The 25,053-nt window shown below is 36.5% G+C and overlaps 1 protein-coding gene across 2 annotated transcripts in view; it reads left to right on the plus strand.

Annotated features, from left to right (window-relative positions):
• The window catches only part of dennd3a (DENN/MADD domain containing 3a), a 30,250-nt gene that overhangs the window by 2,877 nt on the left and 2,320 nt on the right, over positions 1 to 25,053 (plus strand). Inside the window, exons 2-24 of one of the 2 annotated variants that reach the window (XM_053493197.1) lie at positions 2,957 to 3,141; positions 4,933 to 5,197; positions 5,282 to 5,397; positions 5,575 to 5,705; positions 5,781 to 5,892; positions 6,512 to 6,631; positions 6,789 to 7,007; positions 7,703 to 7,812; positions 8,606 to 8,761; positions 8,911 to 9,007; positions 9,123 to 9,226; positions 10,058 to 10,245; positions 10,852 to 11,376; positions 12,611 to 12,673; positions 14,012 to 14,271; positions 14,432 to 14,602; positions 16,556 to 16,685; positions 17,253 to 17,360; positions 19,211 to 19,350; positions 20,642 to 20,802; positions 22,198 to 22,337; positions 23,418 to 23,536; positions 24,611 to 24,748. In XM_053493197.1, the coding sequence (XP_053349172.1) occupies positions 3,058 to 3,141; positions 4,933 to 5,197; positions 5,282 to 5,397; positions 5,575 to 5,705; positions 5,781 to 5,892; positions 6,512 to 6,631; positions 6,789 to 7,007; positions 7,703 to 7,812; positions 8,606 to 8,761; positions 8,911 to 9,007; positions 9,123 to 9,226; positions 10,058 to 10,245; positions 10,852 to 11,376; positions 12,611 to 12,673; positions 14,012 to 14,271; positions 14,432 to 14,602; positions 16,556 to 16,685; positions 17,253 to 17,360; positions 19,211 to 19,350; positions 20,642 to 20,802; positions 22,198 to 22,337; positions 23,418 to 23,536; positions 24,611 to 24,748 (3,657 nt within the window). In that variant the 5' untranslated portion in view covers positions 2,957 to 3,057. The remainder of the gene's footprint in view (positions 1 to 2,956; positions 3,142 to 4,932; positions 5,198 to 5,281; positions 5,398 to 5,574; positions 5,706 to 5,780; positions 5,893 to 6,511; positions 6,632 to 6,788; positions 7,008 to 7,702; positions 7,813 to 8,605; positions 8,762 to 8,910; positions 9,008 to 9,122; positions 9,227 to 10,057; positions 10,246 to 10,851; positions 11,377 to 12,610; positions 12,674 to 14,011; positions 14,272 to 14,431; positions 14,603 to 16,555; positions 16,686 to 17,252; positions 17,361 to 19,210; positions 19,351 to 20,641; positions 20,803 to 22,197; positions 22,338 to 23,417; positions 23,537 to 24,610; positions 24,749 to 25,053) is intronic. The other variant, XM_053493198.1, reaches the window with a different exon arrangement.

Consider the following 25,053-nt stretch of genomic DNA (forward strand, 5'->3'; position numbering starts at 1 on the left):
TGCGTTTCCCAAAATAATTGAACCATCAATCAACAACTTTTGCAGCAGTTACAGGTTGTAAGATTTGCTTTTTGTGCTGTTGGGACATAAAGTATTTCACTTTACACAGATTTCTAGCTAACTAGAACAGGTTTCCCTCAAGAATTTGACCTGAATTTCCACTTGGACTGTGTTGGCCTTGGGCCAACAAGATTCTCAGTTTCTCCTGTTGAACACCATGATGCTAAAACAACCATACTTGATGGAAGGACCAACCATAATTCATTGTGTTGTCTACTATAGGCGTGCTGTATTTTATCTGAAAAACATTATATTCGATAATATTAGATTTGATTACTAGAGTAGCTATTAGATAGATTAGATATTAAATTGGATAATTTATATACCATATAAGACAAAATTATTTATTTATATAATAATAGATTTAATCTTTTTTATTATAATTTATTTGTATTATAAAATCTGCCATATTTTGTTATTGTTAATCTTTGTCAGAAGAGATTCCCTTCTGGCAACTTTCCTATAGAGGCCATATCCCTAAAGAGTTAATGATATTGTTGAGGTCTGCACAAGTTCTCCAGTTTCAGCCGGTAACTGGCATCTTCTCATACAAGTGCCCAAGCACATAGTAGGCCATAGTGTCCAGGCCCGTAGCCAGGGGGGGTTCGGGTGGTTCGAACGACCCACCCCCCACTGCCAAAGGTCCAGAATTTTTTGTTATTATTATTATTATTATTATTTCTTTTTTTTTTTTTGAGACAGATTAAAATTGTTGGGCATTATTTAAAATAACACTTTATTACAAAACAATTTACAAAAAAAAAAAAAAAAACGCGACGTGACAAACCTGCGCAGCAACTGACGTTTTTTAAATCTGTGCGGCGGCATCCAGCGGTGTATAATATATGGGTCAGAAAGAGCAGGAGAGACGGAAGAGAAAGCGGGCAGCAGCGTCATTATCGGAGAATATTGAACATATGTTCAAAAAGACTGCCAAACAGAGTAAGTCTGTTACTACCTCAAGATCAAATTGCTAACACTAGTTAAGTGGTAGCTAATCGTCAACCCCACATCACACACAGAATAGTTCTTTTGTGCCTTTTCTTGAGCAGTCTGAATGGCTATGACAAGTCTGTAACATCTTAAATGAACATTAACAGACAGTAGCCTATCTGATGGATCTGTGAATTTATTATGTTAAATAATGTTAATTCATCAAAAAAAAAGAAAAGAAAAGAAAGAACGACGAGTTCAATGCGTAAACAAACCTGCTTGACCATGCATAATATTAGGATTTATTAACATTTTATTTTGAATTAATAAATTATTCTATTAAATTAGTAAATTTATTAAATTATTCTATTAACCATAGGCGATGCTCTCTAGTGTCTATACGCGGTGTAGACAACATTCGAATAAAGTTTATCATTAATAATTGTTACATAAAACATAAAATAAAATAAGCCCACAAAAAAAAATTTTTATCCATCCCACAGTCTTGTAAGTACATTAACTGATCGTCTTTCCCCGTAATATTTGTATATTATTATTATTAGATAATTATTGGTAATATTTTTATATTTGTTTATATTCCTCATTTCGATCTCTTTACTTCACGTTCTGAATGTAAATGATAGCCTACTGTAAATGCTCGACATGCCAATAAAGATTGAATTATGCTATATGACTGGGATTTTAAAGGTTGAATTTAACATATTTTATTATATTTCGCCTAATTAATAGACTATATAAATAACAATTCGTTGAATATTAAATATATTTTATATAAGTTCAATAAAGTGAAGAGGCAAAGACAAAGAAATGAGAGAGCATGTTGATGAGAGAAGTTGAATTTGTAGTTTAATAATATCCCGGTAAAAATTCCTTAAATGTATTCTGTTTTTAGTGTGGTTTTTAAACTTTTGAACTCTGTGGGTGTGTTTTTGAAGTGAAAAAAGTCGCATGTGATCTTGATAAGCAATTTGACAACATTGTAGTAAATATTTTTGGTGCATCAAAAGCATGCACATTATGATACCAGCAGAAAAGCTAATCCAGCACATGACACTAAAATGCAGTATTTAATCCTCAAAATGAAATACAAAATGAGTAAATACTCAAATACAAAATGCTGAGAAAAAAGGTCCACTTTTTAAAAAAAAGAACCCCCCCTTGCACTAGGCTGGCTACGGGCCTGGTGTCTGCGTTAAGCCTTAAATTTATTCTGCCTTGTACTACTGGTGATCACAGTACTCCAAGGAAGGTTTAAAGCTTTGCTTATCATTTATAACAGTCTTCTCAATCTCTGAGCTTTAAGGTAGTCTTGACCGAAGGCTGGTTTTATGGATAAACTTTCAGGCCTCCCAAAGTCAGTTAACCATACAGGTGGTTTTGAAATAAACACAAGAATGCCTTGTTTAACATGTTTAGTGCGGGGCTCAAGAAAACTATATACTAGTCCTAATTTGGATTGTTAAAAATTTAGTCAATACAATTAAGTTGTTTGTTTGTTTTTTTAAGGGCATCTAAATATTTATTTGTTAATGGTATCTAAATGTTTATTTGGTTTTATTTGGTCATTTTGAAATAAGCTTTAAAAATCCCATTGAAGCATTCTTAAGCTTGATGTTGCAAAACAGGCAAATAGCCACTGTAATAAATAATATAGTTGTTGCTTAATTCATGAAATGTAGCTATCATTTTGATTTTTTTTTAAATTATTTTATAATTAAGATGCAGCAGTTTTATGTTATTGTGTCTTTTTAATAAAATGATTCCTGAACCTCCTACAATACTTGTCTTAAATGTCTTGCTGTCATGTATCTCTGCAATGTGGTTGTGTCAGTTACATCCTGAAATAAAAAGTATAATCAATATTCATCCTACCTACTCTTTTGCTTTGTAAAACTTTATCAAGTGGCCTGAACACTGTCTTGGCGCATGTCTGTCTGAACAGGGCTAGACGAGGCTGATGTTCCAGCACATTATCATTGTGAGTGTGGAGAAAGGGTTGTCACAGGGACCTGAATGTGTGTGATCAGATGAGGCATCCTTCAAATGGCGAATAACATCCCCTTGGGACTGCTGGAAGCTTGTGTGGTTGTAGGAGCATCCAGTGATCACCTGAAGGATTTACACGCGGTAATGTGACTCCATACAGTTGAGTGCAAAAGTTTGCATGACTTTACTCTGAACATGCTTGCAAGTTTAAGCAATTACATACAGTGGGTACAGAAAGTATTCAGACCCCCTTAAATTTTTCACTCGTTGTTATATTGCAGTCATTTGCTAAAATTTATTAAAAAAAGAAAAACTGAAATATCACATGGGCCTAAGTATTCAGACCCTTTGCTGTGACACTCATATATTTATCTCAGGTGCTGTGCATTTCTTCTGATCATCCTTGAGATGGTTCTACACTTTCATTTGAGTCTAGCTGTGTTAAATTATGCTGATTGGACTTGATTAGGAAAGCCACACACTTGTCTATATAAGACCTTACAGTTCACAATGCATGTCAGCAAATGAGAATCATGAGGCCAAAAGAACTGCCTGAAGAGCTCAGAGACAGAACTGTGGCAAGGCACAGATCTGGCCAAGGTTACAAAAAAATTTCTGCTGCACCTAAGGTTTCTAATAGCACAGTGGCCTCCAGAATCCTTAAATGACGTTTTGGGACAACTAGAACCCTTCCTAGAGCTGGCCATCTGGCCAAACTGAGCTATCAGAGGAGAAGAGCCTTGGTAAGAGAGGTAAAGAAGAACCCAAAAATCACTGTAGCTGAGCTCCAGAGATGCAGTTGGGACGAGTGGAAGAGTGGCCCGACGAAGCCTCTCCTCAGTGCAAGACACATTAAAAAATGCCTGAAGGACTCCAAGATGGTGAGAAATGAGATTCTCTGGTCTGATGAGACCAATATATAACTTTTTGGCCTTAATTTTAAGCTGTATGTGTAGAGAAAACCAGGCACTGCTGATCACCTGTTCAATACAGCCCCAACAGTGAAACATGGTGGTGGCAGCATCATGCTGTGCACGACATGGTTGCAATCGAGGGAAAGATTAATGCGGCCAAGTACACGGATATCCTGGTGTTCAGGACCTTAGACTGGGCCGAAGGTTTACCTTCCAACAAGACAATGACCCTAAGCACATAGCTAAAATAGTGGCTTCACAATAACTCTGTGAGTGTTCTTGAATTGCCCAGCCAGAGCCCTGACTTAAACCCAATTGAGCATCTCTGGAGAGACCTAAAAATGGCTGTCCACCAATGTTTACCATCCAACCTGACAGAACTGGAGAGGATCTGCAAGGGGGAATGGCAGAGGATCCCCAAATCCAGGTGTGAAAAACTTGTTGCATCTTTCCCAAAAGGCTCATGGCTGTATTACAGTAGATCAAAAGGGTGCTTCTACCAAATACTGAGCAAAGGGTCTGAATACTTAGGCCCATGTGATATATTTCAGTTTTTCTTTTTTAATAAATCTGCAAAAATGTCAACAATTCTGTGTTTTTTTGTCAATATGGAGTGCTATGTGTACATCAATGAGGGGAAAAAAATGAACTTGAATGATTTTAGCAAAAGCCTGCCATATAAATTTTAGTACTTTCCGTACCCACTGTAGCTACCTCAATGAATCATGTTCAGATTAATAAGATGGAGTTCATGGGGGGCCACAACTTTTTCATGTCTGTGAACTCGGTCATATTTAAAGCATTTTCTGCCAGGTTTTATTTAACATATTTTAAATGAATTTATGGAAAACTTTTTTTTTTTTTTTTATTATTATAAAATAAAGATTTAGATTTTTTTTTACCACGAAACCAATGGGATGGAAACTTTTGCACTTAGCTCTATATTTTACCCAAGACATTAATGAATAGATAATTATAGGTCACAAATAATGGGTAATTATTATCTTCTCATTCTCAGCTGCAGAATGGCAAAGAGAAAGAGCCAGTGCTGTTGGAGGCTGAGGTGTTACAGGTCCATGCCCCACCTTTTGTGACTAAAGGAGACACAAGCGATGATCAAGGTTATGCCTCAGCCTTCAGTAGGGTCCAGAGGAGACGCTCGTTCTTAAAAAAGAAAAGAGAGAGATCCGAGTCATCCCTCAACGGGACCAAGATCGCAACAGATGATCAGAGTGTGCCTAAAGACATCGACCTCATTGCCCTGCCTCAGCTCTGTTTCCCAGGTGAAGCTTTCTAGACCTCCTTAATACTTCATTTCACCACTGTTAAATCTGATAACAGTTTCTCTATTCTCTCTCATTGGTTAGATGGGTTGAGAGTCGTCAGTGAGAGTCAAGAAGACTCTTATCACTTCCTGGTTTTCACAGACGTCCTTGGGAACCAGACACATGGAGTGGTCGTTCAGTATTATAAATCCATACAGGTGATGAGAGTTCCTGCAATACAGCTTGGGTGAAATATTTACCACTGGTACACCACTTTGAAATTAGAGTACTGCTAGTGTGTGTTATAAGCCATGAATCCCTTGGAACAAAAATATTTAAATTAGTTCATTTAAATGAAACTAATATTGTTAACCGCAATACTTTTTGAATTTTAGGTATCTGTGAACAGTATAACATACAAAAATGAGCACTACTTGTCCAAACCAAAAAAGCTATTCACAGCCTATGGAATCTGCCTTATTTCCAAATACCCTTACTACACCGCTCTAAGAGACTGCCTGTCCGCGTGAGTACCATCACCAATTATGCATGAAATCTGTTCTGAGAACTTGTTGACACTGTCTTCTGTGCACACCCCTAGCTTCCTTGTCCAGCTCAAGACATCACGGATGTCGGAGTTCGAGGAGCAGGTGAGGGAATTCTCAGCCAAATTGGCACTGGTTCCCATTCCGCCACCTGGACAGCTGCAAGTGGTGAGTTGCTTTAGGGAGATTAGTCAAAAAATTGGTCTCCAGTTCTCATTAGAAGTGTCTATTTCACAGGGACCATAAGGTACACCAAAATGATTCGAAGTTTAATAACAAAATATAATGGAATGATGACTATTACTTTTTTCTAAAATAAGTGTTTAAATAGTTATTATAAAGATAAAATAAAGAATATTAAAATTTAATCAGTCAACATTTTTTTGACAATAACCAAATAATTAGTGTTATATATTTATTTTTATTTTTTTACTCTTGTTAAATTCAAATTGTATTTCAAATTGTATTTCAAAACATTTGGTTTTGATAGAAAAGTATTAGGTTTGTCAAAGGCCTATATTTAATCAATTATAATCTTTTACAATGTAGAGATTTTAGCACAAAGTTAACAAGTAATAAAATAATCTATTAGTCTGCACATTCATGGAGGAAATTATGACATATCTTTCTTTTTAAGGGTCAAATAACACATATAAGCTAATATAAACCACCAACCATAATTAACCATAATAAATTAAATGTTTTTTCTTATAGAAAAAAAAAACATTTGCTACCATATATTTGATTTTTTTTGTTCATATTTATTTCTTACTATTTTTCTTTATAGGCATTTAACCTGAAACCCCTACAGATCATTCTTCCACCTAGAGAAGATAAGGACTGTCCTGCCGTGGACCTGGATCTCCATTTACCTTTTCTCTGCTTTCGACCTGAGCAGATCTTACAGGTACAAAACATTTTTTATTACATTTTTTTTTTTAATTTTATATATTTTTTTCATGTTTGATAGCTGATGAAGTTTTAATATAATTACCAATAAGTAAAAAACTAACTGAATTGTTGCATTTGGAGTCCATACCCAAGAACTCAGCATGTTTCTGCAGGTGATCTGTAGTATCTTGACGGAGCAGCGGGTTGTGTTCTTCTCCTCGGAATGGGCCAGGCTCACGCTAGTGGCTGAGTGCTTCATGCTGTTCATCCACCCACTGCGCTGGCAACACCCTTACGTTCCTGTTCTTTCCCGAGAGATGATGGACTTCCTCATGGCTCCTACCTCTTACCTCATGGGCTGCCATGTTCAGCACCTAGAAGATGTAGCTGCAGTAAGGATGATGATATTTAATAAATGTCAGTAGTGTAACGTGCAATCTCATAGACAAAAAGGGCACCACAGATCAAAAATGGGAAGTCAAAGTGATGATCAAAGCAACAATGGCCAGTAACAAATTCAGTCTCATAATCCCATACGCCAGACATGGTTTAAAAACACAAAAATTCACTTTTATGCATTAAGCAGAGGTTCATGTAATAAAAAAAGGGCAAAACAATGATCAAAAACCAGGAAATCCTACCTGAAAACAAGTTAATGTAATCCCACATCTGTGTGGTCGAGATAACAATAGTCTGGATCAAGATTGAAGCACTAGAATCTCTTGTTATCCTCGTAAAGCCGAGAGCTTTTTAGGTGCACCAGAGAGATAGTATGAATAGAGGAACCAGAGTTGAGTGGGCAAGTGAGAAGTGGAGTAAGCACGTTAGAAATTATGATGTGACTGTACCAACCTGTTCTGGCTGATCCATGACAATTCCTAATTCCTTCCTGTTAGCAATTTCCTTATAGGTGGACTAGCCTTTAGATCTCTTGAAATAAAAAAATTAAAAAACAAATGTGGCTTGTAATTGGAAAAAAATAAATACAGTACATACATACATACAGTACTGTATATTAAACATTGGTCTTGTAAGTATTATGAACTTGAATATTTGAGAATGAAGTTGTATCTTCTTACCTCATTAGGAGACAGATGATCTGATCCTGATTGATATTGATAATGGAACAGTAACTTCATCAAATGCTGCAGACTTGCCAGATATGCCAGTGGCTGCCACAGAATGTTTTAAAAAACGGTAAGAAGAAGCTGATACAGTTTTAAATATTCTTTCTCCAACACACTTCAGCTGAAAATGCTATAGTGCAAGCCCGAAACAGCATCACAAAAGAAGGATGTAGCAGTGGTCACTGGCTTGGTGAAGTGATTTGCAACCATACTGCATGTTAAGTGTTACTTACATTTTTTTATTTTAAGACTATATAAACTAAAAGTTGGGTGTGCTGCGAACAAAGGTCATGGTCTAACACAAAAAAGCAAATATGGTTGGTAGAAAGCTAACACTGTTGGCCCTTGTGCATGGCCCTTAACTCTGACTGCTCCATGGCTGACCCTGTTTTCTGACCCCAGCTTCCTAACAAACTGAGATTATATGTGCATTTTCATTGTTTATTTTAGAGAAGGAAGTATAAACTTAAATCATTTTATTATTGCTTCTGTGTTGAGTAAGATTTATTTTTTATAAATATTTTTTCTGGAACATAAATTACATGCAGTAAGTACAGAGGGGCCCAAAAGAAGGTATACATGCTTCAGCATGAATATGAATATCTCTTTTGGTGGTCACATGATGGCATTAACAATTGTGTGACTACTAACATCTTTAGAGGAAACATAATACAACACATTGCTGCCATAATTCAATTTGAGTATAAGAAAAGGGTATATGTAAAAACTGTTCAAGTATGTATACACTTTTTGGGCCCCTCTGTATACTGAAGGTGTAATTTTATGGAAAATAACGAACCAGAAAGTTCCATCAGATGGTCAATTAAATCAGCATGAGGAATAACTTGAGTGTGTCTGTGCAGCGTCGAGGGGCTGCAGATTCACTATGACCTGGAGTCGTGCAGACATGGCAGCAGCATGGACGTGTCTGAGGTGCGGAGTCGCAGACGTCAGTGGCAGCGCAAACTCAACTCAGAAATCTTGAATATCAGCCTCGAGCTAATTGTCAACATCTTTAGGTAAGATTTAACAACGCTGTAATAGTTTCCTGTTTTTTTAAATAACTTTGAAGTATCAGATGTCCTTCTGCTTCCTGCTGATAGTGAGACACTTTGAGTTATTCGAATAAAGATTTCTGAGTGATTATTTTGTTTCCCACTTTAATTAGAGAGGTTCATGACCATCTAAACTTTGAGCATCGAGTTTTCAACAGTCAGGAGTTTTTTAGGGCACAGAATCCAGCGGACCAGCCATTTTACAAAAAGGTATAGAAATCAAATATTCACACCTGCTGTAATCACCAACACATCCACACAATTACTGTTCATGTCATCATGTAGGTAAGCATAAATGAACACATCTTTCTCTTTGTTCGTGCAGGTCTTGGATACACACATATTTCATTTTTTTTTAAAAGATTGTTTAAATAGGAAGATGGATGCTTTTGCACAGATGAAGAAAAATACTCAAGCAGAAGCTTACAGGTAAATTGACTGATTGCAGCATTCTTAATAGTTGTTCACTGGCATGCGTTTTAGTCTCTCATAATGTTATGCTCCAGTCTATTGATTAAAATCTGATTTTATGGATTTAATACTTTGTTTTGTTTTGCTTATTTTTGTTATTATCGTTTAACATGGCCAGGCTTAAGCCTAGTTTCTGCATAGCCCCTGATTTTTTTATTATTTTTTTTAAATAATTTTGTGATTGAAAGTTTTTATGAATAAATTAATTTTTCCCATGTGAAGTAGCACATGATGCAGTAAAAAAACATTGGACACTGAAATATACAGCATGGCAAGGTGGCTTAGTGGTTAGTTCTTTCACCTTGCATCTTCAGGGTCCGGATTCAATTCCCGCCTCGGGGTCTTTGTGCATGGAGTGTGGATGTTCTCCTCGTGTTTGGTGGGTTTCCTCTGGGTGCTCTGGTTTCCTTCCACACTCACAAACATGGCGATTAGATTAATTGGTGTTCCCAAATTGCCGTGAGTGTGTGTATATAAATTTATCATAAAGCCCAGTTTGTAGGAAACACATAGTAGTGTTTTTGTAGCAGCAGTTGCACAGTTTGTGGCTACAGTTGATAAGTGTATAAAAAGAATAGTTTTATAATGTCCTATTTATACTTTTATATTGAAGTTGCACTGCATGGTTTTGCATGTGTTGCAAGGTCCTGCATTTACATTTGCCACTTTGGACAGTTAACCCTACATGCAGGTTAATTACACTACATAAAAAAATACAACATCAGCTTGTTCTGAAGCATTAAAGTTCACTTCACGGTTAATATAACGTACAGGCTCTTTGCCTTTCAGAATGAGGACCATGCCAGAGTCCCTGCAGAGGCCGGACTTAAAGGAGTTGGCACACAAAAAGCCGGATTACCAGTTGCGTAAGAGGCTGGGTATGAGTCTGCCCAACCTGGTAGAGGACTCTTCTCTGATGGCACCTATACGTCAGCTGTCCTTCCAGAAATTTGACAAGAGAGCCACAGTCAAGTCAGGTCTGTGTAATGTTATTTCTAAATAACAATATTTTTCACATGCAAAAATTTTTCACATGTGGTGGTATTTATAAACTTTTTTTTAATCACTTTCTTTAGTTTAAGGGTAAATATTTGAGTATATTTTAAATGGAAATTCACCTCTATTTTACAATAAATTTCCAAAATATTAGGCAGAGAACAATATAATGAAGCTAGGGCGTGGACACTATTAATATCTACTAATCTCTTGAGACCTTGTCTTTCCTGTTGTGTACATAAACTACTTTTCACTGTTTCTTTTTAATATCACATGATAATTACAGTATACACTTACAGTATGTAGTGGAACTTTAATGACATTCCGCTCTCAATAATAATTGATTTCTTATTTGATTGTTTATAAAAAATTATTTATATATATATATATATATTATATATTAATATATAATATATTTATATGTATATATATATATATATATATATAGATATTTTTTTTTTTTTTAGTTAAATTTCTTTGTCTTAATTTTGTGTTAAGTGTAAATTCAAAAACTGTAGCACTTAATTGTATATTGAAAATGTATAAATCATTAATTTTTCACTTTATTTCCTGTCAAATGTTTACAGCTTTTAAGATTCCCCCAAAGCCAGTCAAAACATTTAAACTCCCAGAATTCCCTCCTCCTCTGGCCTATCACTATGTTCAAAACTATTATTCTGAAATTATCAGTCAACTCAGCAAGGCCATTAACTCTGCAACACCAGAGGACTCGTCCCTGCTAGCACGCTACTACTACCTACGCGGCCTGATCTGTTCCGTAGCAGGAAAACGGCTGGACGCTCTAACGGACTTCCAGAGTCTTCACAAGACAGATATGGACATCTTCCCTCTAGAGTTGGTGACTATGCTGACAGACTCACTAAGGACAGAAGAGCGCCGCGTGGCTGAGGGACGGCCAGAGCTGAAGCGCCTCATCAGCCGAGTGAAGAAAAGCTGCAGCCAGGACGACTACCCTGATGGCGGTTCGGTGAAGAAGTTTGAGCTCCCGCGTACACACATGTTTCTGGAAGATTTTGTGCGACGTGTGCAGGAGTCGGGCATCGTCAAAGACCTGGGAACCATCCAGCGCCTGTTTCAGGCTCTTACAGTGGGTGAGTGATACACTAAGGGGGAGGGAGTGAGATTGGATCTAACAGCACAGAAGAGGGAGAAAAGAGAAAACATCAGTGGCAGGGAATTATTCGCGAAATTTGTATTATCTTTTCGTCTTTTTGTCTCAGGTTAATTTAAGTGCACAGATAAACGAATGAAGAGAACCATTGATATTTATCTTTCCTAAAAAAAAATCCCAGATGGCTACATTTTAAAAGGCTTCAGTATAGACTGAGAGATTCCTTTCTGTGAGATGATTTGTAGTCTTTTTTAATGTGATTGTTATGCTGTACGAGGGATCAGCCCACTTTCCCTTCCTCACGAGCCTGAACAAATAGTAATAAGTTGATTTAAGTCGGTTCCATAATATTGCCACCTTATTGTATGGAGACAATGCTACATGTATAAGACCAGTTGAAGAGGGATTTGGACCAAAGCCCCATATACAGTAAAGGTTTTCTATGTTCCTCAATATTCCAAGTCTTGTGCATGTTGATACCCCCTTTGCATTTTAACGACTGGTTTAAAATGGGGTTTAGATCAGAAAGGCTGAAAGTGATTTTTTAATGAAAACGAAAGTGTTTTGATGCATTTTTGTTGTCATTATCTGTTTGGGGGAATTATTTTAGGCCAAGTAGCACAGTGGCTTAGTGGTTAGTGCTGTCACCTTGCACCTCCAGGGTAGGCGGTTTGATTCCCATGTTTTTCCCGTACTATGGTTTCCTCCCACAGTTCAAAGACGAGCAGATTACTTGTGTGTGTGTGTGTGTGTGTGTGTGTGTGTTTGTTTGTTTGTTTGTTTGTTTGTGTGTGTGTGTGTGTCCGCACCATGTGATAGATTGCCACCCTGTCCAGGGTGTCTCCTGGGATAGGCCCCTGGCCCCCCGCGACCCTGTATAAGATAAGCGATACAGAAGATGACAGAATGAATTTTAGGCCAAGTCTTGTTATCATGGCAAAGACGACCATAATTTATACTAAAATGTCTGAAACGTCTGTGGTTTTCCCCATGGTGATGGATTACAAAGGCGATAATTACTGGCATGACAATAAATTTTCGGTCATAGTCTATTTATGAATCCTGACAGCAATTGGTGGGGAGGGGTTTAAAAATAACTAGTTTTTTGTATTTAGGAGAAAGAATATGGTCACTAAAAAAAGTTCTTGTAGTTTGTTTAAGTGGTGAATGCCCTGCCGCAGTACAGACTAATGAAAGTGGATGTGGTTTGCCAGGTATGGAGTCTACAGCGAAGGTCACAGCCCAGTCTGTTTTTTACCTTGATTCCTCACCAGATGGTAAGCTTAGCCCATGCTGCACCCGTTAATTCACTGCATCTAAACGTTCTGTGTGCATGTGTGTGCGCAAGTGTGTCATTCATTACTCATTTATTGCCGGATCTGCTTTTAGCTGTTTAACTTAACTGTTTGCTTTAATCTCAAACCCAGTCGGCTATTTAGCCCAAAGCTTTCATTCCCCATGCTTAGCTCTTTAGGAGGTCATCCTGGCATGCTGCTGGTTAATGATTGTGGATTTTTTAGCTTTGTAATCCAGAATAAATTTGAGGTAGTGTTGATTTTTTTTTATTGATTCCTCTTTTTACAATTTAAACCAAGCTCATTGTTGATCACTGCATGTTTTATATATTTAAGTTTTATATATGTTTTATATATATTTTATATGTTACTCATACTTTCTCTCACACTCACACACACACACACACACACACACACTCATAGGCACACACATTTCTTGGCTAATACCTACATCTATACGTAACAAAGATATATTACACACAGCTCCAGGATCCCCGTTACTGTATGTGGAGTTTTGAATGTTTTTGCATGGGTTCCCTCCCACCAGCCAAAAATATATTCATTCATTCAGTTCAAGATTCAAAGAACTTTATTAATCCCAGACAGAAATTGCTTACCAGGATTGGCTACCCTTACTTTCCACTAAGGGTGAATGCATGAGTGAACAAAACTTTCGGGTTGAATTCCCACTTCACAGCCAAGAATCTCAGGATAGGCTGCAGATCTACCGCTATCCTGGCATGGATTATGCCTTTACTATACTATAAATAAACAACAGTTTAAAATTTTTAATTAATGAAATGTAGTGTGCTATAATTTTGAGTGAGGGACTAGATTAGATTTGGCAAGCGAGAATAGATGTAGATCCTCAGTGACAGCCGAGAAATTGTACTTTATATGTAGCGCTGCAATGGTGGTGTTCCATATACTGTAATATGTTGGACATCTTTACACAAACATTTTACATTTAATGGACAAGTGAGTCTAATATGTCTTTGTCATTTATTGTTACTCATCACCTCACCCTTATAGTCTAACACCTAGAATTATTTTTGCACTTTGGACTCTCCCAAATTCCAGTAAGTCATATTCTGGAATCTGTCATGAAATGAGGAAATGAATTTATGAGTCATGCTGTACAGTTTACAGCATGACTCATAAGTATTTACCTTGACTCCTTTTAGGTATCTATACATTTCCTTCTATTTATAGTCGATAATTACAAATGCAGTCCATCTAAAATATTCGAGTGATGATGGAAGAGACAAACCTAATCTGAGACCAGTCCAATTTGAACAATGCCTCTGTTTCCCCCTACAGGTCAACAGAAGCAGGTGGACCCAGAGGTTTTCCGCTTCTTCTACACCATCTGGAAGGAGACAGAGGCTGAAGCACAAGATGTATATTTGCCTGTAGCTGTGCTTGAACACCTGGAGGCCAACGAGCAAGTGTACAAGCTCTCATCATCGGTGAAGACTAGCCATGGAGTGGGCAAGATCGCCATGACTCCACGCCGACTTTTTCTCCTCACAGAGGGACGTCCAGGTTATGTGGAGGTCGCCAAGTTTAGAGACATAGAGGTGAGACAGTATTCTTGCATACAAAGGAAATAAATCACCTGTGTTCCATTTATGTTATATATGTGGGATATTCTTTTCGCCTCTGGTGATGCTTTTAACGTGAGACCCGTTCTCAGTGCTCCTCCTGACTTTAAAGTCTTTGTCCCTTTTTTTCATTCAGGAAGTGAAAATATCGTCAGCGCCTTTACTTCTTTTGAGGATCCCTTCTTTAAAGATTAAGACCCGCACGAGGAGGGAGACCTTCGAGGCGAATCTGAAATCTGAGTGTGATCTTTGGCATTTGATGATTAAGGAGCTGTGGGCAGGAAAGAAAATGTCAGATGAACACAAGGTTTGTTTGCTTAAGTTTTTTTCTGCTGAATTCTCTGTATAACATTTGTTAGATTACCTTTCATGTCCACCAGGGCTTTAGAGGATTTTGAGCAAAGAACAAAACTACAGTAATATGTTGGATATGTAAATGTGTCCCAGCATGTTTATTCACTTTATACTGAAGCAATTTCACAATAGTTCAAATGTTGTGGAAATGTCAGTGTAAGATGTGATGACACTTAAGTTGTATGAGCTATAACTATCTCTTAAAGTTAATAAGAGAAAAAAAAATCTTTTTTTTTTAACAAGGAAAAACAAGTATATTTTTAACAAGGATCTATCCTCAGGCTTTGCTAGGAGGGTAGGAAAAACTAAGTTACAGCTTTACCTCTGACTGTAACAAACCACTGGCACTAGAGAGTCCTTCCATAAATGTTAAATAAACATTACCTTACAGCAAACTTCACCATATAAACAATTAGATTAAAGGCGAAAACCAGAGGAAATCCCTGACAATTACAGATTTCAGGTACAGTACAGTACAGTGATGAGGCTCTTAGCCACAGTAAAACATTTGAATGGTGTAAACATTTCAAAGAAGGCCATATGACCATGTTGGATGATCCCAGCCAAGGTGGCTCAGAGCCCAGTGCAGTCATTCCCATGAACATTCAACAAATGGAACGCATGATTCTTGAAAATCGAAGGATAACTTGTTGCCAGCTGGCAGACGAGACACATCTGTCTGTGGGACTGGTGCACACAATCATTCACACACACCACTTGCACATCACAGGGACTCGTCTGGAAGTTATTTCCACTTCCCCTGTACAGTCCTGACCTCACTCTCAGCCATTTTCCCATGTTTGGCCATTAAAGGAGTTCCTGGGAGGCCAGCATTTCAAATGTGAAGCACTGAAGAAAATTTCTACCTTGATGGTATCCAAACATTAGTGAAACTTTAGTGGAATAAGTATCAGGGGGGGGTGTATAGAAAAATAACAAATAGGGAACTCGTAACAGTATTGTTTTTCTGCACAATCAAAAGTCCCTGTTTGACTTGAACACCTCTCGTAGTACAATCGAGTAATGTCTACCATCCATGTCCCTGTGAATTAGGTTTTGCCATAGAAGCGATAATGTAAATATACTTTTGATTCATCAAGTTTTAAATCTGTAGACCTTTAACTGTACTGCAATTTACTGCAACAAATTAAATAAAATATCAACCTTATTTTTAGTAAAAGCACAACTTGACTATTGCGCTTGCTGTAGTGCAGAGTCTTGGTGACTGGACAGTTTTTCTGAGCTTTAGAAAAAGTCATACCTGTGATGTCATGACACTAACATAACGACATACAGTAAAATGGTTTTAAAAATATTTTAAATGTTTTAAATAGTGTGTCAGAGTAAACATGTCAAGATGGCATTGTAAGAAGTAATGACTGATGCCGTCTCAGATGTTCCCCTCTGGTCAAAAATGGACATTCCAGTTCGACATGTATGGCTTCTTAAATTTCCCTTTTAAACCTGGCATTTTCTTGAAAAGAAGTATCTAGTTCTCAAATCTAGTTTTTTTGTTTAGGTGAAGGTAGACAGCTATGACCTGACCTGTTTTGCCACATTTAGAATTAGTTTAAGTCAGCGCACACATCCCTGCTCCCTGTATAGCAATGCATTCATTCTGTTGTTATCTGGACTTTTGGGAATGCAAGTTTCTGCCTGAGTATGCTATTAGACCACAATATTTAATGAAGGTCCTCCCGAGCTTTTCTGACCCTTGGTCTCAAAAGGATAATAAGGACATTGTGCGTTCTGTTCTTCCTCTATGGTGATGAGCCTATTAAACCTAGTTGTTATCTTAACAAATGCCCAATTTAGGTACAACAAAATAAGTTAAAACTTTTCTGATATTGATATCTGATATCTGAAAAGAAATGTAACCTTGTGGACTGTTTGTATGCATCTCCAGGACCATCAGTACATACAACAGGCTCTGACAAATGCCCTGCTGATGGATGCTGTGGTCAGATGTCTCCAGTCTCAAAAAGCTATTTATGCTGCCTCTAAATTGGCCTACTTCGACACAATGAAACGAGAAGGTTGGTAATTACAAGCCAGATCAAGATGGTCTGTGAATTTTCTTGGTTGCAGATGCATTTGCTCAAATTTATGTCTGGTTCATACTGTATCTCAGCTCATACACTCTTAAAGCAGCATCAAGATTCAAGAGTACCTTTTGGAGAATTACTGTAGATTTGTCTTTTAAAAGTTGCTATCAGCAATATAAGTATCAGCTCTAAATGTAGTGTTTTTTTTTTGTTTTGTTTTTTCATTTGAACAAAAGGATTAGGGTCTTTCTGTATGCTCTGGTTTCAGAGAAACATAACATGGAGCAAATAAGCATTACATACTTGAAACACTTGTAACACATGTAATATTTTATCTTGTGTTTTTATTTTAACTATTAATATTATTATTATTATGAGACATTGCAATGCCTATTACTGTATGCATTTCCTATCCTGATTCTTTCACTTTTAATAGATTTTAGTCTTCATGTCTAAGATCATGCCCAGACACCTTTGCCTTGGATCATCAGTATTAATCTGTACTAAGATTCCACCTTGGGCAAAACAGAGTTTTTACAGATCATTGTTTTTCAACAGTACCGATAATGGTGCCTAAAACAACATCAGAGACACTGAAACATAAAATCAACCCTTGTCTGGACTTGACGTCTCCTCAGGCTGTGGATGTCCTGCTGTACACTCCAGGTCAGACATGATCTGTTTCAATTTTTACTTAAAAGAAACGTGAGCTATATAGACCAGACAATACCTGCTTTACTGTGACAAGTGATAACTGTGATAAAGATGATCTTCCCGGGAAACACCTTCTTAGTTTCTGTCTAAAATAACCTGGTACATTCTGCCATGATGTACGAATGCTTTGGTTTAGACAATTGCCTGTTAGGGATGCTCATATTGACCGTTTAACCGTTAACCGAAAGAATGAATTTTGACCGATTATGACTATTAGTTAAATGGTTTAAAATGTTTTTGTTATATATACTGTACATATACAATTATTTTTATTTATTTATTTTGTAGGAGTAGTACTGTAGTAGTAGTATAAAATTTTGCGGCATAAATATGCTACACATATGCTATTTGTTTACTCATGGGGTGTTATCACGTGCCTTCAGACGTATTTTGCCGGGCAAGCAAAATGAGATGCCTCCTGTTTTTTTTTTGTTGTTTTTTTTGAAAAAACTTAATAGTCAATGTCTGAAAAAAATTGCCTATGCCTGATCGTCAAAGCTTCAAAGGTATTTAAGCGTATTTTCGTTTTGTAATCTTAATTTGTAATATAAGTAAAAAATATTTAGTTCAGGCCTATTTATTTTATTCTTTTTATTTATATTACTTTGTTCATATCTGTTTTTGGAAACGCTGCAGGTGCATGAAAATTACTACCAAGGAAACCTTATACTTCCAAACAGCTTTGGATTTATTTATTTAACAGTTTCTACCTTTTTTAGGTTTGCACATGCATACAGTAGATTGTACCACAGGTTTGGACTTATGATGACACGGTCCAAAATAATAAACACTAACTCTTGGTGTAAAAGAAATATTGTTTTGAATCTTCTTTCCTGGTTACAATCCAGAAGGTGATGTAGGTTTTTATTCAGGAATCTGACTTGGCCTGTTTGAACATATGCATTCATTACATATATTTGCTCTTGAGGTGGAGTGGCCCAACTAGGATAGAATTACTAGACTTCCTGATCGCAATATAAGTTAATATAAAATTTTATTTATTTAACTTATTATTAAAATCTTAACCTCTGATTAAAAGTTAAACTGGATTTGCTAGTAAATAGCTGTCTTTTTTTTTTTTTTACATCAACTATTATTATTAATTTTTTTATATTTTAAGTGACTACAGCTATAAAACTTCTTTTGCTAACTGCTTTCATTTCCCACAATTTTTTAAATGCATAAATATAAATGATTATAATTAAACTAAAGCTATTTGTGGGCCAATTTTGGTGACAAGCTGGCAGTTTTTAAAACTTTAATCTATCTTTTGGGTTAAAAGAGTCATAGATCAATTAAACATATTATTATTATTATTATTATTATTATCATTATCATTATGGTTGTTGTTAAGACAATTTATATACTATAAGAAGTACTTTTTTTTTTTTTTTTTTTGAGTCTCGGAACCATAGGAGGAAAAAACAGGAAGTGAAAATTGTCTATTTATGTCTGTTTTAGTGACAATTTTGAAATTCCCTTTTTTTAATCAATCTCTCAGCAGAAAAGTTTAAAACTCACTTAATGACGTTCCCTCAAATTATTCTAATTTCATGTTGTCTTTGTTTTGTGACAGTGATATGCTCTTCTACCTGTATTTGCATTAAATCACATGCAGTATTTTAAATACACAAAACAAAATGAAAGCTTGTATTATATCTCCTGGCAGTCTTCCAAGAAGTGCTTTCAATTTTCACCTTTACATTTGCATGAAAACAAAACTATTAAAGCAACAGAATGTTACATTTGTTTTAACCCCATCATGCTTTTAACAATCTTGCTGTGACTGTGTTTTATTTTAGGACAGCTGAGCGCTTCAGCCTCGGACAGCGGTGGTTACCCAAAACTTTGGTGTGCTTTGAGTGATGGGAAGGTGGTGGTGTTTGATGCAGCCAGCTGGTCCCTGCAGCAGAATTGCATTCAAGTGGGGACCTCCCGCCTTGTAAGGGACTTTCCCACTTTTCTTAGTGTTTCCAAATTAATAAAAACGGGGTCACATTCTATACTACGTTCATTTAGGAGAAAGTTATAGAGAAAGAATAAATAACCATATAACCAGAATATATCAATAAATGAATTGGCTTGATTTTGCATATTTTACCATTCGCTAGCTTACAGCTTCACTGAACCCTGCAGGTTTCCTTTAACTTGCTTTCTGTTTACTTTGTTGTAGAGCCTCTGAGGTGTGAAACTATTTTTAGGAAAGCATGCTTACAAAATAATATATTGAGAGAACAATTTAATATTACATGTCTAAAATCACATGACTCTCAGCCATAACTTGTGGTCCCGACATACTTTAAAGTATTCACTAAAGGCAATGGTATCCATATCGCAATGCTGCTGACACTAAGATTTTATTCATCATTTTAAAGTAGAAGTGAAGTGGAATATATAAACTTATACTTTTAAAGTATAAGTGAAGAGTCATCGCTGTACTTGGGTTCGGTTCCTGTTGTTGTTGTTTTCTTGTTTTTTTTATTGGTCTTGCTCCATTTGAACATATAATTGTTGGTATATTGATATATTTATATATTCTATTATATTATATAGATATAATACAGTGAAACCTCGGTTCATGACCGCCCCGGAGTACAACCAAATCGGTTTACGGCCCCAAAAATCGCCTAAAATTTGTCTCAATTCTCCATTAAAACTCCTCCTCGACACACGAACCAGAAACCACCACCCAATTTGCCGCTATCAGCTGAACAAAGGCATGAGTGCGTTGCACAACATCAGTTTTACTCAGTGGTCACGGATTGCGCACATGATGAAATAATTTTGTGCAAACTGGAGTGACTTCCAAGCCATTGCCTAGATCCATCTAACCAGAACTGTGGCAAACAGAGTGCCTTCACGTCACGGAGAAAGGAGAAAGGTGCACAAACAGTACATGTACAATTAAATGTTCGCTCTCTCCTATACAGTTTATATTTAGTCCTATAATATTTTAATATAATTAAGGCTTTTTAATACTTTGTTTTATATTTTGTGATATAAACAAAATACATCCAAATTTAAATATAGTTCATGGTAAAGGAGAACAGATTAATTCTATTTACATGTATTCCTATGAAAAACATTTACTCGGTCTATGACCAAATCGGGAGTATGACCAGAACTTGGGAATTAATTAAGTTTGTGAACTGAGGATCCACTCTATATTAAATTTTTTAGCATGCTCAGTACTTTAAGTTGCTCCTAACCCACTCTTGTTTTGGCTGGTTTAGAGTTGCATGCTGGGCCTAGACCATCAGCATTTGTGGATTGGTTCTCAGGACTCAATCATTTATATAATCAACCCAAACAGCATGTCCTGCAATAAACAGCTGACAGAGCACCGCGCTGAGGTCACTGGCCTCGCCCTGGAGGAAAAGCTTGACAAATACAGGTAACTCAGACCAACAAAGCTTGTCATGTATCTCCATAAATGCCTTTTAGTCACATGGAATAAGACTAGTACATTATTAGTACGTTGTTGTTTTATATAGATATAGGTTTATTGCTTTATATAGAACTATTGTTTGGTACTATAAACTCTAGAAATATAGGCACAGTTTTAGAAAATATTTTTTTAAAAACACTGTATTTAACATTAAATTAAACATGGTGTAAAAAAGGGGGTGAGTTTTTATTTTAAGGTCCCTTCTCCCATGCAGTAAGGCTGAAAAATTATTACAGCAAAGGTTCTAATTATAAGAAAAGAATGAGGTATACATATGACAAAACATTCACACTTGCATGCGAAGCAGGATAAAAAGCACTGTCTAACTAAAAGCATATCAAATGTGCCTTTTGTGTCTACTGCACAATTTGATCAAAGAACCACATTACAATTATTTATATATTTTACGATTATAACAACAAAAAGGCGGTAGAAACAATTCGTGACCCACCTAACAAGGGAACGCATTTACTAATCACTATTTTTTTTTTTTTTTTTTTTTTTTTTTATTGTCTCATTAAAAAAAGATCCTGATTTTCATATGCCAGCTTGGTTCCAGAGTGAATTTGTTCCATCAGCAAACAAATATAAACCCAAACTAAACAAAATGTTAGCATGTCTACTGTTAAAAGCCTGAAATGTAACACCAGTGCAACCTGGCTGTGTATAGAATTAATCCACTTTTACGCCTTGCTTTTATGCTTCTTGAGTATCAGGATTTTAAAATAGAGCATGTACATTTGTACAATATAAAAGAAATTTCACACTAGGTATTGGATTTATCATTCCTCAATATCATTTCCACTATTTTTTTATTTGGTTTGATAGTATGAACCCGAAACTTGCATGCCTCTGCATCGTTTGATTAATATACAAAGAATTAAAGCATACAGTATGAGTAATCATTTTATAGGTTCTTTCATCTTGGAGTAAATGTCAGTTCTCTTAAGGTTTACTTGGGTATCTATTAGGGTGTCTGTGAGGATAGAGTTTAAGACAGATTTTAAAAGAAGTGTGTCTTACCACAATAGGTCATCAATTCTAAAGGAAAGATGGAAAATAAAATTACTATATTCTTAATACATCAGACATTTTTCAACAGAAATAAAAACAAACGTCTCAAAACAAACAAACAAAAACTTCCCCTCTACATGTTGTTAGTTTTCATAGGCAATGTCATACAGACATATGCAAAACACATGTGTGCAGACTTCAGATCTGGCCCAGTGAAGGCACCTCAAAAATGCACCAGCATTTAATTTAGACATGACTCTGATTCTAAATGGAGCCTTCTAGTAAGCAGAAAAATAATAAATGCTTCTGTTTTCGTCGTCGTTGCAGCCAGTTGCTGGCGTACTCCTGCAGTGCAGAGGGAACAGTGATCGTTTGGGACGTGGCCACGCTGCAGGCGAAACGTGACATCAAACTGAATTGTGACAGACTGCAGTCCATTCAAATCCACAGTGGAAGACTATGGTGCTGTAAGTAGGTTTATTGCTTTATATAGAACTATTGTTTGGTACTATGAACTCTAGAAATATAGGCACAGTTTTAGAAAATATTTTTTTTAAAACACTGTATTTAACAGTAAATTAAACATGGTGTAAAAAAGGGGGTGAGTTTTTATTTTAAGGTCCCTTCTCCCATGCAGTAAGGCTGAAAAATCATTACAGCAAACGTTTAAAGGTTCTAATTATAAGAAAAGAATGAGGTATACATATGACAAAACATTCACACTTGCATGCGAAGCAGGATAAAAAGCACTGTCTAACTAAAAGCATATCAAATGTGCCTTTTGTGTCTACTGCACAATTTGATCAAAGAACCACATTACGATTATTTAGACACATTTTTCTATATAGTAAAATATGATACCCTTAAGATGCTGAAAAGTTAAAAATTTGCCAAAAGTTAAAAATAATAAATGCTTAAATGATTGACGGCAACAGGGTAGTATAGTGGTTAGCAGAATACAATAGTCTTGCACCAAGGTCAAGGGTTCCGGGTTCTCTCTTGTTTCTTCCTATAGTCCAAAGACATAGATTAGGCTAATTTTAGTGTCTGTGTGTGTTTGTGTGTGTGCCATGCAATGGATTGGCACCCTGACTGGTGCATACCCACACCTTGTGCCCAAAGTCTCCTGGGATAGGCTCCAGGCCCCCCGCAACCCAGGACAATCTAACCGGTATAAAAGCTGAATAAATTAATGAATGGTTGACAAACTCTTTATAAATTTATGACTACGTGTACATACTACAAACACAATTTCGATTTTTATTCAGTTAATTGTGCAGCTCTGGCCTCACTACTGCTTTTGTAAAATTCAAGACATTCAATCTTCACCAAGGTCAAAAATATCCTTTTTTGCCTCTTAACAAGCTGCACAGCACATCATTTGTTTAAGCTAAAAATATCACTATTTGCATTTATTAGTCATTTTAAATGTTCATTTTGATTATTTTCATAAGGAGGGAGTTGACTGTTTCATCGGATGTCAATGTTTTAGCCATGCCAGAATTCATGGTCGAAGGTTGGTAAGGGTTTTTGGTGTTTTTTTTCAGGTGCACGGGACTGTGTCATGGAGGTGCGGCGGAATGGCCAACTGCATCGCAGGATATCTCTCCCTGATCACCTCAGGAGTTCAACATTTTCCTACAGCAGCTTCTTAGTCTTTATTGAGGTAAATAATACTAGATATTTTTCCTGTTCCCCCTCCTAAAAACCTACATCATGCTGACCTGCCGCTTTTGAACACACTGTTTATACCACTTCCTGCCTGCTGGGAAAGGCAGCGTGAGTCATAATGACAGGGACCTTTTTTTGCAATAATGGTTAACAAATGTTTGGAGCAAAATGGGAACACTTACAAATACTGCAAACTGCAAGTACTGTAATAATGCATTATTATGCAAGTATAAAATGTATTAATGCAGTATATTGATTTGAAAAAGGAAATGGATTGAGGAGGGAAGAAAACAGCAAATCTGAATTAACCTGCTTTTTTTCAACTCAGAGATGTTGATAAAGCACAAGAATTGAAGCGAGCCAAAATAAAATTTGAGGGCACACGAGCTAGAAAGCTAGCGCAAGAGAGAGAGAGTTGAAGTGAGTGAAAATGAGAAACATATTTAAAGCCATACCTGGCAGAGTTTGAGAGCCCACGCTTGAATGCACGCACACCAACAGTAGCTGATATTAAACACAGTAGCTGATATTAAAGCATATGAAATATCCCATATCCTCCTTCAGTTGTCACAGCCAGATTATTTAGGTCTCTTAGACATGATGGTGATGATGCATTGCTTACTTAACCTCACATTGGTATGACTTGGCCAGAAAACAATTGGCTCATGAGAGCTGGGGGCAGGAGGCCAGGGAACGAGGAGGCTTCAGATGTAGCGTGATGGACACCTTCCTCAGCAAATTATTGTGCTTACGGAATAAAGAGTCTACTGCTGTTGGTTACTCCAAAACCATTTTTTATTTTACCACCCTTAACAAAATGCTACTCTAAGCAGTTGCCTACTTGGTGTATACAGATGCACCAGCGCTAGGTGAAAGAGGGATATTTGCTTAAAACTGGCCTCAATGGACAAGTAAAGCAAACCTAACAGAACAATTTTACTGAAACAAAGTGCTTATTCGAGCGGCTCCTTCGATAAATTGTTTGCAGAAACCTTTACCACACCTCAATTATTAAACTTCTATAAAACATGCGTATTTGTAGTTGAACTAAACTGATCTTATTTTGCAGAAGAATCAGATGTGGACTGGCTGCACAGAAGCAGGAGAGTTGTGTTTGTGGCACCTCGCTGACCTGGAGAAGCCCTTCCAGAGGATCCAGCTGCCTGACTGCACCGGTGTCATCTGCATGATTAGAGTCAAAAACCAGGTGAGGCGAGAAAAACACCTGTGAAAAATGCATACTTCATTCACGTGCACATTTTTTCAGGCCTGCTAGACTGAGAATTATTTACATTTATCTATGGACTGCCAGAAAGATTTTAACACCCAATATTTTAAAATAAATTTTGTTTCAATACTTTAATTAGAAAGGTTAATCAGGAAATACATAAAAGTCATTAAGTAGTGTTTAATAAAATATAATATGCACATTATTTATTTTGGATATTTGACATTTAGAAAATTATTATTATTATTAATCAAAATTTTATTTGTCACATACACAGTCATACA

This window comes from Clarias gariepinus, chromosome 3 (genome assembly GCF_024256425.1).
Source record: "Clarias gariepinus isolate MV-2021 ecotype Netherlands chromosome 3, CGAR_prim_01v2, whole genome shotgun sequence".
Taxonomy (NCBI): domain Eukaryota; kingdom Metazoa; phylum Chordata; class Actinopteri; order Siluriformes; family Clariidae; genus Clarias; species Clarias gariepinus.